At 43.8% G+C, this 15,853-nt stretch overlaps 1 protein-coding gene across 1 annotated transcript in view; it reads right to left on the reverse strand.

The window, feature by feature from the left end:
• Nucleotides 1–14,390: 14,390 nt before the first annotated feature.
• The window catches only part of LOC115209857, a 255,590-nt gene continuing 254,127 nt past the window's right edge, over nt 14,391–15,853 (reverse strand). The window contains exon 4 of the mRNA XM_036499699.1: nt 14,391–14,813. Within this exon, the coding sequence (XP_036355592.1) occupies nt 14,797–14,813 (17 nt within the window). The 3' untranslated portion in view covers nt 14,391–14,796. The remainder of the gene's footprint in view (nt 14,814–15,853) is intronic.

Here is a 15,853-nt window from a genome sequence, read left to right on the forward strand (position 1 = left end):
ACGTCTGTTCTATAGGCACTTCTGTCCACGCTAACGTCTGTTCTATAGTAGCTTCTGTCCACGCTAACGTCTGTTCTATAGTCACTTCTGTCCACGCTAACGTCTGTTCTATAGGCACTTCTGTCCACGCTAACGTCTGTTCTATAGGCACTTCTGTCCATGCTAACGTCTGTTCTGTAGGCACTTCTGTCCATGCTAACGTCTGTTCTGTAGGCACTTCTGTCCATGCTAACGTCTGTTCTATAGGCACTTCTGTCCATGCTAACGTCTGTTCTATAGGCACTTCTGTCCATGCTAACGTCTGTTCTATAGGCACTTCTGTCCATGCTAACGTCTGTTCTAGAGGCACTCCATGTCCTGCTAACGTCTGTTCTATAGGCACTTCTGTCCATGCTAACGTCTGTTCTATAGGCACTTCTGTCCATGCTAACGTCTGTTCTATAGGCACTTCTGTCCATGCTAACGTCTGTTCTATAGGCACTTCTGTCCATGCTAACGTCTGTTCTATAGGCACTTCTGTCCATGCTAACGTCTGTTCTATAGGCACTTCTGTCCATGCTAACGTCTGTTCTATAGGCACTTCTGTCCATGCTAACGTCTGTTCTATAGGCACTTCTGTCCACGCTAACGTCTGTTCTATAGGCACTTCTGTCCACGCTAACGTCAGTTCTATAGGCACTTCTGGCCATGCTAACGTCTGTTCTATAGGCACTTCTGTCCATGCTAACGTCTGTTCTATAGGCACTTCTGTCCATGCTAACGTCTGTTCTATAGGCACTTCTGTCCATGCTAACGTCTGTTCTATAGGCACTTCTGTCCATGCTAACGTCTGTTCTATAGGCACTTCTGTCCATGCTAACGTCTTTTCTATAGGCACTTGTCCATGCTAACGTCTGTTCTATAGGCACTTGTCCATGCTAACGTCTGTTCTATAGGCACTTCTGTCCACGCTAACGTCTGTTCTATAGGCACTTTTGTCCACGCTAACGTCTGTTCTATAGGCACTTTTGTCCACGCTAACGTCTGTTCTATAGGCACTTCTGTCCACGCTAACGTCTGTTCTATAGGCACTTCTGCTCACGCTAACGTCTGTTCTATAGGCACTTCTGCTCACGCTAACGTCTGTTCTATAGGCACTTCTGCTCACGCTAACGTCTGTTCTATAGGCACTTCTGCTCACGCTAACGTCTGTTCTATAGGCACTTCTGCTCACGCTAACGTCTGTTCTATAGGCACTTCTGTCCACGCTAACGTCTGTTCTATAGGCACTTCTGTCCACGCTAACGTCTGTTCTATAGGCACTTCTGCTCACGCTAACGTCTGTTCTATAGGCACTTCTGCCCACGCTAACGTCTGTTCTATAGGCACTTCTGTCCACGCTAACGTCTGTTCTATAGGCACTTCTGTCCATGCTAACGTCTGTTCTATAGGCACTTCTGTCCATGCTAACGTCTGTTCTATAGGCACTTCTGTCCATGCTAACGTCTGTTCTATAGGCACTTCTGTCCATGCTAACGTCTGTTCTATAGGCACTTCTGTCCATGCTAACGTCTGTTCTATAGGCACTTCTGTCCATGCTAACGTCTGTTCTATAGGCACTTCTGTCCATGCTAACGTCTGTTCTATAGGCACTTCTGTCCACGCTAACGTCTGTTCTATAGGCACTTCTGTCCACGCTAACGTCTGTTCTATAGGCACTTCTGTCCACGCTAACGTCTGTTCTATAGGCACTTCTGTCCACGCTAACGTCTGTTCTATAGGCACTTCTGTCCACGCTAACGTCTGTTCTATAGGCACTTCTGTCCACGCTGACGTCTGTTCTATAGGCACTTCTGGCCATGCTAACGTCTGTTCTATAGGCACTTCTGTCCATGCTAACGTCTGTTCTATAGGCACTTCTGTCCATGCTAACGTCTGTTCTATAGGCACTTCTGTCCATGCTAACGTCTGTTCTATAGGCACTTCTGTCCGTGCTGACGTCTGTTCTATAGGCACTTCTGTCCATGCTAACGTCTTTTCTATAGGCACTTGTCCATGCTAACGTCTGTTCTATAGGCACTTGTCCATGCAAACGTCTGTTCTATAGGCACTTCTGTCCACGCTAACGTCTGTTCTATAGGCACTTCTGTCCACGCTAACGTCTGTTCTATAGGCACTTCTGTCCACGCTAACGTCTGTTCTATAGGCACTTCTGTCCACGCTAACGTCTGTTCTATAGGCACTTCTGCTAACGCTAACGTCTGTTCTATAGGCACTTCTGCTCACGCTAACGTCTGTTCTATAGGCAATTCTGCTCACGCTAACGTCTGTTTTATAGGCACATCTGCTCACGCTAACGTCTGTTCTATAGGCACTTCTGTCCACGCTAACGTCTGTTCTATAGGCACTTCTGCTCACGCTAACGTCTGTTCTATAGGCACTTCTGCTCACGCTAACGTCTGTTCTATAGGCACTTCTGCTCACGCTAACGTCTGTTCTATAGGCACTTCTGCTCACGCTAACGTTTGTTCTATAGGCACTTCTGTCCACGCTAACGTTTGTTCTATAGGCACTTCTGTCCACGCTAACGTCTGTTCTATAGGCACTTCTGTCCACGCTAACGTCTGTTCTATAGGCACTTCTGTCCACGCTAACGTCTGTTCTATAGGCACTTCTGTCCACGATAACGTCTGTTCTATAGGCACTTCTGTCCACGCTAACGTCTGTTCTATAGGCACTTCTGTCCACGCTAACGTCTGTTCTATAGGCACTTCTGTCCACGCTAACGTCTGTTCTATAGGCAATTCTGTCCACGCTAACGTCTGTTCTATAGGCACTTCTGTCCACGCTAACGTCTGTTCTATAGGCACTTCTGTCCACGCTAACGTCTGTTCTATAGGCACTTCTGTCCACGCTAACGTCTGTTTAATAGGCACTTCTGTCCACGCTAACGTCTGTTCTATAGGCACTTCTGTCCATGCTAACGTCTGTTCTATAGGCACTTCTGTCCATGCTAACGTCTGTTCTATAGGCACTTCTGTCCATGCTAACGTCTGTTAGATAGGCACTTCTGTCCATGCTAACGTCTGTTCTATAGGCACTTCTGTCCATGCTAACGTCTGTTCTATAGGCACTTCTGTCCATGCTAACGTCTGTTCTATAGGCACTTCTGACCATGCTAACGTCTGTTCTATAGGCACTTCTGTCCATGCTAACGTCTGTTCTATAGGCACTTCTGTCCATGCTAACGTCTGTTCTATAGGCACTTCTGTCCATGCTAACGTCTGTTCTATAGGCACCTCTGTCCATGCTAACGTCTGTTCTATAGGCACTTCTGTCCATGCTAACGTCTGTTCTATAGGCACTTCTGTCCATGCTAACGTCTGTTCTATAGGCATTTCTGTCCATGCTAACGTCTGGTCTATAGGCACTTCTGTCCACGCTAACGTCTGTTCTATAGGCACTTCTGTCCACGCTAACGTCTGTTCTATAGGCACTTCTGTCCATGCTAACGTCTATTCTATAGGCACTTCTGTCCATGCTAACGTCTGTTCTATAGGCACTTCTGTCCATGCTAACGTCTTTTCGATAGGCACTTGTCCATGCTAACGTCTGTTCTATAGGCACTTGTCCATGCTAACGTCTGTTATAGGCACTTCTGTCCACGCTAACGTCTGTTCTATAGGCACTTCTGTCCACGCTAACGTCTGTTCTATAGGCACTTCTGTCCACGCTAACGTCTGTTCTATAGGCACTTCTGTCCACGCTAACGTGTTCTATAGGCACTTTGCTGACGCTAACGTCTGTTCTATAGGCACTTCTGCTGACGCTAACGTTGTTCTATAGGCACTTCTGCTCACGCTAACGTCTGTTCTATAGGCACTTCTGCTCACGCTAACGTCTGTTCTATAGGCACTTCTGCTCACGCTAACGTCTGTTCTATAGGCACTTCTGTCCACGCTTACGTCTGTTCTATAGGCACTTCTGTCCACGCTCGTCTGTTCTATAGGCACTTCTGCTCACGCTAACGTCTGTTCTATAGGCACTTGTGCCCACGCTAACGTCTGTTCTATAGCACTTCTGTCCACGCTAACGTCTGTTCTATAGCACTTTGTCCACGCTAACGTCTGTTCTATAGGCACTTCTGTCCACGCTAACGTCTGTTCTATAGGCACTTCTGTCCACGCTAACGTCTGTTCTATAGGCACTTCTGTCCGCGCTAACGTCTGTTCTATAGCACTTCTGTCCACGCTAACGCCTTTTCTATTAGGCACTTCTGTCCACGCTACGTCTGTTCTCTATATGCACTTCTGTCCATGCTAACGTTGTTCTATAGGCACTTCTGTCCATGCTAACGTCTGTTCTATAGGCACTTCTGTCCATGCTAACGTCTGTTCTATAGGCACTTCTGTCCATGCTAACGTCTGTTCTTAGGCACTTCTGTCCATGCTAACATCTGTTCTATAGGCACTTCTGTCCATGCTAACGTCTGTTCTATAGGCACTTTGTCCCTGTACCGGTCTGTTCTATAGGCACTTCTGTCCATGCTAACGTCTGTTCTTAGGCACTTCTGTCCATGCTAACGTCTGTTCTATAGGCACTTCTGTCCATGCTAACGTCTGTTCTATAGGCACTTCTGTCCATGCTAACGTCTGTTCTATAGGCACTTCTGTCCATGCTAACGTCTGTCTATAGGCACTTCTGTCCATGCTAACGTCTGTTCTATAGGCACTTCTGTCCACGCTAACGTCTGTTCTATAGGCACTTCTGTCCACGCTAACGTCTGTTCTATAGGTACTTCTGTCCACGCTAACGTCTGTTCTATAGGCACTTCTGTCCACGCTAACGTCTGTTCTATAGGCACTTCTATCCACGCTAACGTCTGTTCTATAGGCGCTTCTGTCCACGCTAACGTCTGTTCTATAGGCACTTCTGTCCACGCTGACGTCTGTTCTATAGGCACTTCTGGCCATGCTAACGTCTGTTCTATAGGCACTTCTGTCCATGCTAACGTCTGTTCTATAGGCACTTCTGTCCATGCTAACGTCTGTTCTATATGCACTTCTGTCCATGCTAACGTCTGTTCTATAGGCACTTCTGTCCATAACGTCTTTTCTATAGGCACTTCTGTCCATGCTAACGTCTTTTCTATAGGCACTTGTCCATGCTAACGTCTGTTCTATAGGCACTTGTCCATGCTAACGTCTGTTCTATAGGCACTTGTCCATGCTAACGTCTGTTCTATAGGCACTTCTGTCCACGCTAACGTCTGTTCTATAGGCACTTCTGTCCACGCTAACGTCTGTTCTATAGGCACTTCTGTCCACGCTAACGTCTGTTCTATAGGCACTTCTGTCCACGCTAACGTCTGTTCTATAGCACTTCTGCTCACGCTAACGTCTTTTCTATAGGCACTTCTGCTCCGCTAACGTCTGTCCTATAGGCACTTCTGCTCACGCTAACGTCTGTTCTATAGGCACTTCTGCTCACGCTAACGTCTGTTCTATAGGCACTTCTGCTCACGCTAACGTCTGTTCTATAGCACTTCTGTCCACGCTAACGTCTGTTCTATAGGCAACTTCTGTCCACGCTGACGTCTGTTCTATAGGCACTTCTGCTCACGCTAACGTCTGTTCTATAGGCACTTCTGCCCACGCTAACGTCTGTCTATAGGCACTTCTGTCCACGCTAACGTCTGTTCTATAGGCACTTCTGTCCACGCTAACGTCTGTTCTATAGGCACTTCTGTCCACGCTAACGTCTGTTCTATAGGCACTTCTGTCCACGCTAACGTCTGTTCTATAGGCAATTCTGTCCACGCTAACGTCTGTTCTATAGGCACTTCTGTCCACGCTAACGTCTGTTTAATAGGCACTTCTGTCCATGCTAACGTCTGTTCTATAGGCACTTCTGTCCATGTTAACGTCTGTTCTATAGGCACTTCTGTCCATGCTAACGTCTGTTCTATAGGCACTTCTGTCCATGCTAACGTCTGTTCTATAGGCACTTCTGTTCATGCTAATGTCTGTTCTATAGGCACTTCTGTCCATGCTAACGTCTGTTCTATAGGCACTTCTGTCCATGCTAACGTCTTTTCTATAGGCACTTCTGTCCATGCTAACGTCTGTTCTATAGGCACTTCTGTCCATGCTAACGTCTGTTCTATAGGCACTTCTGTCCATGCTAACGTCTGTTCTATAGGCACTTCTGTCCATGCTAACGTCTGTTCTATAGGCACCTCTGTCCATGCTAACGTCTGTTCTATAGGCACTTCTGTCCATGCTAACGTCTTTTCTATAGGCACTTCTGTCCATGCTAACGTCTGTTCTATAGGCATTTCTGTCCATGCTAACGTCTGTTCTATAGGCACTTCTGTCCATGCTAACGTCTGTTCTATAGGCACTTCTGTCCATGCTAACGTCTGTTCTATAGGCACTTCTGTCCATGCTAACGTCTGTTCTATAGGCACTTCTGTCCATGCTAACGTCTGTTCTATAGGCACTTCTGTCCATGCTAACGTCTGTTCTATAGGCACTTCTGTCCACGCTAACGTCTGTTCTATAGGCACTTCTGTCCGCGCTAACGTCTGTTCTATAGGCACTTCTGTCCACGCTAACGTCTGTTCTATAGGCACTTCTGTCCACGCTAACGTCTGTTCTATAGGCACTTCTGTCCACGCTAACGTCTGTTCTATAGGCACTTCTGTCCACGCTGACGTCTGTTCTATAGGCACTTCTGCCATGCTAACGTCTGTTCTATAGGCACTTCTGTCCATGCTAACGTCTGTTCTATAGGCACTTCTGTCCATGCTAACGTCTGTTCTATAGGCACTTCTGTCCATGCTAACGTCTGTTCTATAGGCACTTCTGTCCATGCTAACGTCTGTTCTATAGGCACTTCTGTCCACGCTAACGTCTGTTCTATAGGTACTTCTGTCCGCGCTAACGTCCTGTTCTATAGGCACTTCTGTCCACGCTAACGTCTGTTCTATAGGCACTTCTGTCCACGCTAACGTCTGTTCTATAGGCACTTCTGTCCACGCTAACGTCTGTTCTATAGGCACTTCTGCCACGCTAACGTCTGTTTAATAGGCACTTCTGTCCATGCTAACGTCTGTTCTATAGGCACTTCTGTCCATGTTAACGTCTGTTCTATAGGCACTTCTGTCCATGCTAACGTCTGTTCTATAGGCACTTCTGTCCATGCTAACGTCTGTTCTATAGGCACTTCTGTCATGCTAATGTCTGTTCTATAGGCACTTCTGTCCATGCTAACGTCTGTTCTATAGGCACTTCTGTCCATGCTAACGTCTTTTCTATAGGCACTTCTGTCCATGCTAACGTCTGTTCTATAGGCACTTCTGTCCATGCTAACGTCTGTTCTATAGGCACTTCTGTCCATGCTAACGTCTGTTCTATAGGCACTTCTGTCCATGCTAACGTCTGTTCTATAGGCACCTCTGTCCATGCTAACGTCTGTTCTATAGGCACTTCTGTCCATGCTAACGTCTGTTCTATAGGCACTTCTGTCCATGCTAACGTCTGTTCTATAGGCATTTCTGTCCATGCTAACGTCTGTTCTATAGGCACTTCTGTCCATGCTAACGTCTGTTCTATAGGCACTTCTGTCCATGCTAACGTCTGTTCTATAGGCACTTCTGTCCATGCTAACGTCTGTTCTATAGGCACTTCTGTCCATGCTAACGTCTGTTCTATAGGCACTTCTGTCCATGCTAACGTCTGTTCTATAGGCACTTCTGTCCACGCTAACGTCTGTTCTATAGGTACTTCTGTCCGCGCTCGCGCTAACGTCTGTTCTATAGCACTTCTGTCCACGCTAACGTCTGTTCTATAGGCACTTCTGTCCACGCTAACGTCTGTTCTATAGGCACTTCTGTCCACGCTAACGTCTGTTCTATAGGCACTTCTGTCCACGCTGACGTCTGTTCTATAGGAACTTCTGGCCATGCTAACGTCTGTTCTATAGGCACTTCTGTCCATGCTAACGTCTGTTCTATAGGCACTTCTGTCCATGCTAACGTCTGTTCTATAGGCACTTCTGTCCATGCTAACGTCTGTTCTATAGGCACTTCTGTCCATGCTAACGTCTGTTCTATAGGCACTTCTGTCCACGCTAACGTCTGTTCTATAGGTACTTCTGTCCGCGCTAACGTCTGTTCTATAGGCACTTCTGTCCACGCTAACGTCTGTTCTATAGGCACTTCTGTCCACGCTAACGTCTGTTCTATAGGCACTTCTGTCCACGCTAACGTCTGTTCTATAGGCACTTCTGTCCACGCTGACGTCTGTTCTATAGGCACTTCTGGCCATGCTAACGTCTGTTCTATAGGCACTTCTGTCCATGCTAACGTCTGTTCTATAGGCATTTCTGTCCATGCTAACGTCTGTTCTATAGGCACTTCTGTCCATGCTAACGTCTGTTCTATAGGCACTTCTGGCCATGCTAACGTCTGTTCTATAGGCACTTCTGTCCATGCTAACGTCTTTTTGATAGGCACTTGTCCATGCTAACGTCTGTTCTATAGGCACTTGTCCATGCTAACGTCTGTTCTATAGGCACTTCTGTCCACGCTAACGTCTGTTCTATAGGCACTTCTGTCCACGCTAACGTCTGTTCTATAGGCACTTCTGTCCACGCTAACGTCTGTTCTATAGGCACTTCTGTCCACGCTAACGTCTGTTCTATAGGCACTTCTGCTGACGCTAACGTCTGTTCTATAGGCACTTCTGCTGACGCTAACGTCTGTTCTATAGGCACTTCTGCTCACGCTAACGTCTGTTCTATAGGCACTTCTGTCCACGCTAACGTCTGTTCTATAGGCACTTCTGCTCACGCTAACGTCTGTTCTATAGGCACTTCTGTCCACGCTAACGTCTGTTCTATAGGCACTTCTGCTCACGCTAACGTCTGTTCTATAGGCACTTCTGCTCACGCTAACGTCTGTTCTATAGGCACTTCTGCTCACGCTAACGTCTGTTCTATAGGCACTTCTGCTCACGCTAACGTCTGTTCTATTGGCACTTCTGTCCACGCTAACGTCTGTTCTATAGGCACTTCTGCTCACGCTAACGTCTGTTCTATAGGCACTTCTGCTCACGCTAACGTCTGTTCTATAGGCACTTCTGCCCACGCTAACGTCTGTTCTATAGGCACTTCTGTCCACGCTAACGTCTGTTCTATAGGCACTTCTGTCCACGCTTATGTCTGTTCTATAGGCACTTCTGTCCACGCTAACGTCTGTTCTATAGGCACTTCTGTCCACGCTAACGTCTGTTCTATAGGCAATTCTGTCCACGCTAACGTCTGTTCTATAGGCACTTCTGTCCACGCTAACGTCTGTTCTATAGGCACTTCTGTCCACGCTAACGTCTGTTCTATAGGCACTTCTGTCCACGCTAACGTCTGTTCTATAGGCACTTCTGTCCACGCTAACGTCTGTTCTATAGGCACTTCTGTCCACGCTAACGTCTGTTTAATAGGCACTTCTGTCCATGCTAACGTCTGTTCTATAGGCACTTCTGTCCATGTTAACGTCTGTTCTATAGGCACTTCTGTCCATGTAACGTCTGTTCTATAGGCACTTCTGTCCATGCTAACGTCTGTTCTATAGGCACTTCTGTTCATGCTAATGTCTGTTCTATAGGCACTTCTGTCCATGCTAACGTCTGTTCTATAGGCACTTCTGTCCATGCTAACGTCTTTTCTATAGGCACTTCTGTCCATGCTAACGTCTGTTCTATAGGCACTTCTGTCCATGCTAACGTCTGTTCTATAGGCACTTCTGTCCATGCTAACGTCTGTTCTATAGGCACTTCTGTCCATGCTAACGTCTGTTCTATAGGCACCTCTGTCCATGCTAACGTCTGTTCTATAGGCACTTCTGTCCATGCTAACGTCTGTTCTATAGGCACTTCTGTCCATGCTAACGTCTGTTCTATAGGCATTTCTGTCCATGCTAACGTCTGTTCTATAGGCACTTCTGTCCATGCTAACGTCTGTTCTATAGGCACTTCTGTCCATGCTAACGTCTGTTCTATAGGCACTTCTGTCCATGCTAACGTCTGTTCTATAGGCACTTCTGTCCATGCTAACGTCTGTTCTATAGGCACTTCTGTCCATGCTAACGTCTGTTCTATAGGCACTTCTGTCCATGCTAACGTCTGTTCTATAGACACTTCTGTCCATGCTAATGTCTGTTCTATAGGCACTTCTGTTCGCGCTAACTTCTGTTCTATAGGCACTTCTGTCCACGCTAACGTCTGTTCTATAGGCACTTCCGTCCACGCTAACGTCTGTTCTATAGGTACTTCTGTCCACGCCACGCTAACGTCTGTTCTATAGGCACTTCTGTCCACGCTAACGTCTGTTCTATAGGCACTTCTATCCACGCTAACGTCTGTTCTATAGGCACTTCTGTCCACGCTAACGTCTGTTCTATAGGCACTTCTGTCCACGCTGACGTCTGTTCTATAGGCACTTCTGGCCATGCTAACGTCTGTTCTATAGGCACTTCTGTCCATGCTAACGTCTGTTCTATAGGCACTTCTGTCCATGCTAACGTCTGTTCTATAGGCACTTCTGTCCATGCTAACGTCTGTTCTATAGGCACTTCTGTCCATGCTAACGTCTGTTCTATAGGCACTTCTGTCCATGCTAACGTCTGTTCTATAGACACTTCTGTCCATGCTAATGTCTGTTCTATAGGCACTTCTGTTCGCGCTAACTTCTGTTCTATAGGCACTTCTGTCCACGCTAACGTCTGTTCTATAGGCACTTCCGTCCACGCTAACGTCTGTTCTATAGGTACTTCTGTCCACGCTAACGTCTGTTCTATAGGCACTTCTGTCCACGCTAACGTCTGTTCTATAGGCACTTCTATCCACGCTAACGTCTGTTCTATAGCACTTCTGTCCACGCTAACGTCTTTTCTATAGGCACTTCTGTCCACGCTGACGTCTGTTCTATAGGCACTTCTGGCCATGCTAACGTCTGTTCTATAGGCACTTCTGTCCATGCTAACGTCTGTTCTATAGGCACTTCTGTCCATGCTAACGTCTGTTCTATAGGCACTTCTGTCCATGCTAACGTCTGTTCTATAGGCACTTCTGTCCATGCTAACGTCTGTTCTATAGGCACTTCTGTCCATGCTAACGTCTTTTCTATAGGCACTTGTCCATGCTAACGTCTGTTCTATAGGCACTTGTCCATGCTAACGTCTGTTCTATAGGCACTTCTGTCCACGCTAACGTCTGTTCTATAGGCACTTCTGTCCACGCTAACGTCTGTTCTATAGGCACTTCTGTCCACGCTAACGTCTGTTCTATAGGCACTTCTGTCCACGCTAACGTCTGTTCTATAGGCACTTCTGCTCACGCTAACGTCTGTTCTATAGGCACTTCTGCTCACGCTAACGTCTGTTCTATAGGCACTTCTGCTCACGCTAACGTCTGTTCTATAGGCACTTGTGCCCACGCTAACGTCTGTTCTATAGGCACTTCTGTCCACGCTAATGTCTGTTCTATAGGCACTTCTGTCCACGCTAACGTCTGTTCTATAGGCACTTCTGTCCACGCTAACGTCTGTTCTATAGGCACTTCTGTCCACGCTAACGTCTGTTCTATAGGCACTTCTGTCCGCGCTAACGTCTGTTCTATAGGCACTTCTGTCCACGCTAACGTCTGTTCTATAGGCACTTCTGTCCACGCTAACGTCTGTTCTATAGGCACTTCTGTCCATGCTAACGTCTGTTCTATAGGCACTTCTGTCCATGCTAACGTCTGTTCTATAGGCACTTCTGTCCATGCTAACGTCTGTTCTATAGGCACTTCTGTCCACGCTAACGTCTGTTCTATAGGCACTTCTGTCCACGCTAACGTCTGTTCTATAGGCACTTCTGTCCACGCTAACGTCTGTTCTATAGGCACTTCTGTCCACGCTAACGTCTGTTCTATAGGCACTTCTGTCCACGCTAACGTCTGTTTAATAGGCACTTCTGTCCATGCTAACGTCTGTTCTATAGGCACTTCTGTCCATGTTAACGTCTGTTCTATAGGCACTTCTGTCCATGCTAACGTCTGTTCTATAGGCACTTCTGTCCATGCTAACGTCTGTTCTATAGGCACTTCTGTTCATGCTAATGTCTGTTCTATAGGCACTTCTGTCCATGCTAACGTCTGTTCTATAGGCACTTCTGTCCATGCTAACGTCTTTTCTATAGGCACTTCTGTCCATGCTAACGTCTGTTCTATAGGCACTTCTGTCCATGCTAACGTCTGTTCTATAGGCACTTCTGTCCATGCTAACGTCTGTTCTATAGGCACTTCTGTCCATGCTAACGTCTGTTCTATAGGCACCTCTGTCCATGCTAACGTCTGTTCTATAGGCACTTCTGTCCATGCTAACGTCTGTTCTATAGGCACTTCTGTCCATGCTAACGTCTGTTCTATAGGCATTCTGTCCATGCTAACGTCTGTTCTATAGGCACTTCTGTCCATGCTAACGTCTGTTCTATAGGCACTTCTGTCCATGCTAACGTCTGTTCTATAGGCACTTCTGTTTATGCTAACGTCTGTTCTATAGGCACTTCTGTCCATGCTAACGTCTGTTCTATAGGCACTTCTGTCCATGCTAACGTCTGTTCTATAGGCACTTCTGTCCATGCTAACGTCTGTTCTATAGGCACTTCTGTCCATGCTAATGTCTGTTCTATAGACACTTCTGTCCATGCTAATGTCTGTTCTATAGGCACTTCTGTTCGCGCTAACTTCTGTTCTATAGGCACTTCTGTCCATGCTAACGTCTGTTCTATAGGCACTTCCGTCCATGCTAATGTCTGTTCACTGCCCAACTCAGGTGAAGCATACTGACTAAGAAGCAAAATACTTGTGACACTGATGCACTTACTTGTAAATATTGCAAAAAGCTTAGTACCAGAAGAGCCTGCAATATTATAAATTAGCTCCTGCAGTTTGTGCATGGGGCAAAGCATCTCTGGTGTTTATTTCACTTTATTTCTCCTTTAATATGAGGCGCAGGAGTGGCTGTGTGGTAAGTAGCTTGTTTACCAACCACATGTTTCCGGGTTCAGTCCCACTGCGTGGCACCTTGGGCAAGTGTCTTCTACTATAGCCTCGGGTCGACCAAAGCCTTGTGAGTGGATTTGGTACACGGAAACTGAAAGAAGCCTGTCGTATATATATGTGTGTGTGTATATATATATGTGTGTGTATTTGTGTGTGTGTGTGTGTGTGTGTGTGTGTGTGTATATATGTTTGTGTTTCTGTGTTTGTCCCCCCAACGTCATTTGACAACCGATGCTGGTGCATTTATGTCCCTGTAACTTAGCGGTTGGCAAAAGAGCCCGTTAGAATAAGTACTAGGCTTACAAAGAATAAGTCCTGTGGTCGATTTGCTTGACTAAAGGTGGTGCTCCAGCATTGCCACAGTCAAATGACTGAAACAAGTAAAAGTGTAAAAGTGTAAAGTGTGTATAGTGTATTATTTGCATAAAGATTAGAGAGATGAACTAAGTGATCTCAGAGGTCATTCTGGTTTGTCTTAAACATGTGAATTCATTCTATTGAGGCTAATTCTACCAATTATCCTCCTCAGATAATAAATACTGAGATCATTTAATTACATAAAAAAGATAATCTCACTTATCATCTCATGGTGCACCCTGTCTAGTTTCAGTGGACAAAGAGGAGATAACCACTCTGAAATGTCTTGGTAGGTGGTGCTGAGAGCTGATTTTGTTGTATTTACACCAATTGTCTTCAGTAAGAAATCGTTTTCATAACAAAACACTGTGAATGGCTTTCTTATGGGTTTGAATATGCCCCGAGCATATTTGAACCAGTATTTAATCAACTATATTATTTTTTTTAGAGTATAATCAATAAATAGTCTTATCAGCCTTTTTAAAAGAAGCTAATATGAATATAATTCCACATATGGATATAATTAATATTTTTATTGGCTGTGACTTATACAATGTAATTATATATTTGACCGAATATATAGACACTAGGGTTAGAAAATTGTCAATTATAAGTTAAATTATTATATCATTTATACACAAAAGGGAGTAATTTATTTGATGTTTTATCAGTCAAGCTCTCTCACAACAACTGACTGATCTTTTTTATTACCACTCATTCAATGTTTAGGCCTTTCAATACATAATGTAATTACAACATTAGCAATTATTATGTTATTAGAAATGCTGGAAAATAGAAAAAATAGAAAAATAGAAAAATATAGAAAAATAGAAAAAAGCCCCTGTAATAACGCAAAATTTAAAGCTGAATAATCATAAATGTAACTGAATTTTTAAAATATTCATATCTCAAAGCATTTGTTTTCCAACAATAACAACAACAACAACTACATTCTGTAATTAACAACATATTTAATTGATCACAGTTTAATGGATTCTATTGAAAAACTGTCATTTTGGGCCTTTTAAAAGCACTACAAAAGAGGAAGATGCCTTCTCTAAAAATATTTCAATGAGCATAACTATAGATGCTAGTCAATATTATACATTGGTGAGCTGGCCAGAAAATTTACATAACAGTCCTTGTAATGTTTAAAAATTGTTTGAATGTGACGTATTGTAGTTTTAGATTTAAATGAAGGGCTTCCTTTTATGACAGTAAAATTTGTGAAGTTTATCATGACAGGCATGTAATTCTCAATTAAGCAACAATAAATTCATGCAGACGAAATGTAAATTAAAAGGGTGTAGGAAAATCCATTTGTCATCTTGTGTGCTCTTGTATAACTGTTGCTTACTTAATTTCTGCCAATTTCTGTGAACGAAATATAGTTTGAGCATTATACATTTTATTTTATACATGCTATCAAATAGCATTTTGTTTTTTTCGAAAACATTTTTCAATTTTTATAAAAAATAGTCCATTAGCAAATATTATTTTGCTATAGTATATATTATGAGTTATAGCTACCTTACATACCTGTGTATAGATATATATATCATTCTTAATTACAGCTTTTTATATTTCAACAATAAACTACTTAATTTGTATTCAGGTTTACGAAAATTATATAAATATTTTCTTTAAGCATTTGTGCGCTTCTATTTTTATGTAAGTGTGCGTGTGTATATGCATGTGTGTGTATGTATATATATAAATATATATGTATATATAAAAATTCAGGATTCAAGTAAATCAGGTCCTTAATTAGTAAAGCACCAAGGTTGGCCAGTCAAATTGCTATTGCGTACAAACAATATCTGAGGAACAAATATGTACTTACCAAAGTAAACACGCATTTATATTCCAGTTGTCTGTACAATCACAAATGGCTGACTGAATATACTGAGTCTCACGGCTGTACATCGGTACAAACACTGCACCAATTGTACTGCACTCAAAAGACTCCAATTCCATGTGAACTGCAGGTACCAAGTAAGGTGAATAATAAACAACTAACAACAGATGGATTGTGGTTTACTCACTACAACTGTTTCAAACATGTTTTTTATTCATGAATAGAATTATTATGTCATGCAAAAAAAAAAAGAGACGCTTTCATCAGGTGAATATATGTATGAATTAAACATTTCAAAACATCTTAAATTCCAAAGTAAATGCCATTTCATGATACTCTGAATAAAATTTAGAGAGTCACAAAATAGCATTTGCTTTGGAATTTAAGATGCTTTGAAATGCTTAATTCATACATATATTCACCTGATGAAAACGGGTTTTTCTTTTGCATGATGTAATAATTCTTTTCAATAAATACATATTTGAAACAGCTGTAGTGAGTGAAACACAATCCATCTGTTATTTGTTTATATATCTACATCTATATCTATATCTAT

Source organism: Octopus sinensis, linkage group LG1, assembly GCF_006345805.1.
Source record: "Octopus sinensis linkage group LG1, ASM634580v1, whole genome shotgun sequence".
Classification (NCBI taxonomy): Eukaryota; Metazoa; Mollusca; class Cephalopoda; order Octopoda; family Octopodidae; genus Octopus; species Octopus sinensis.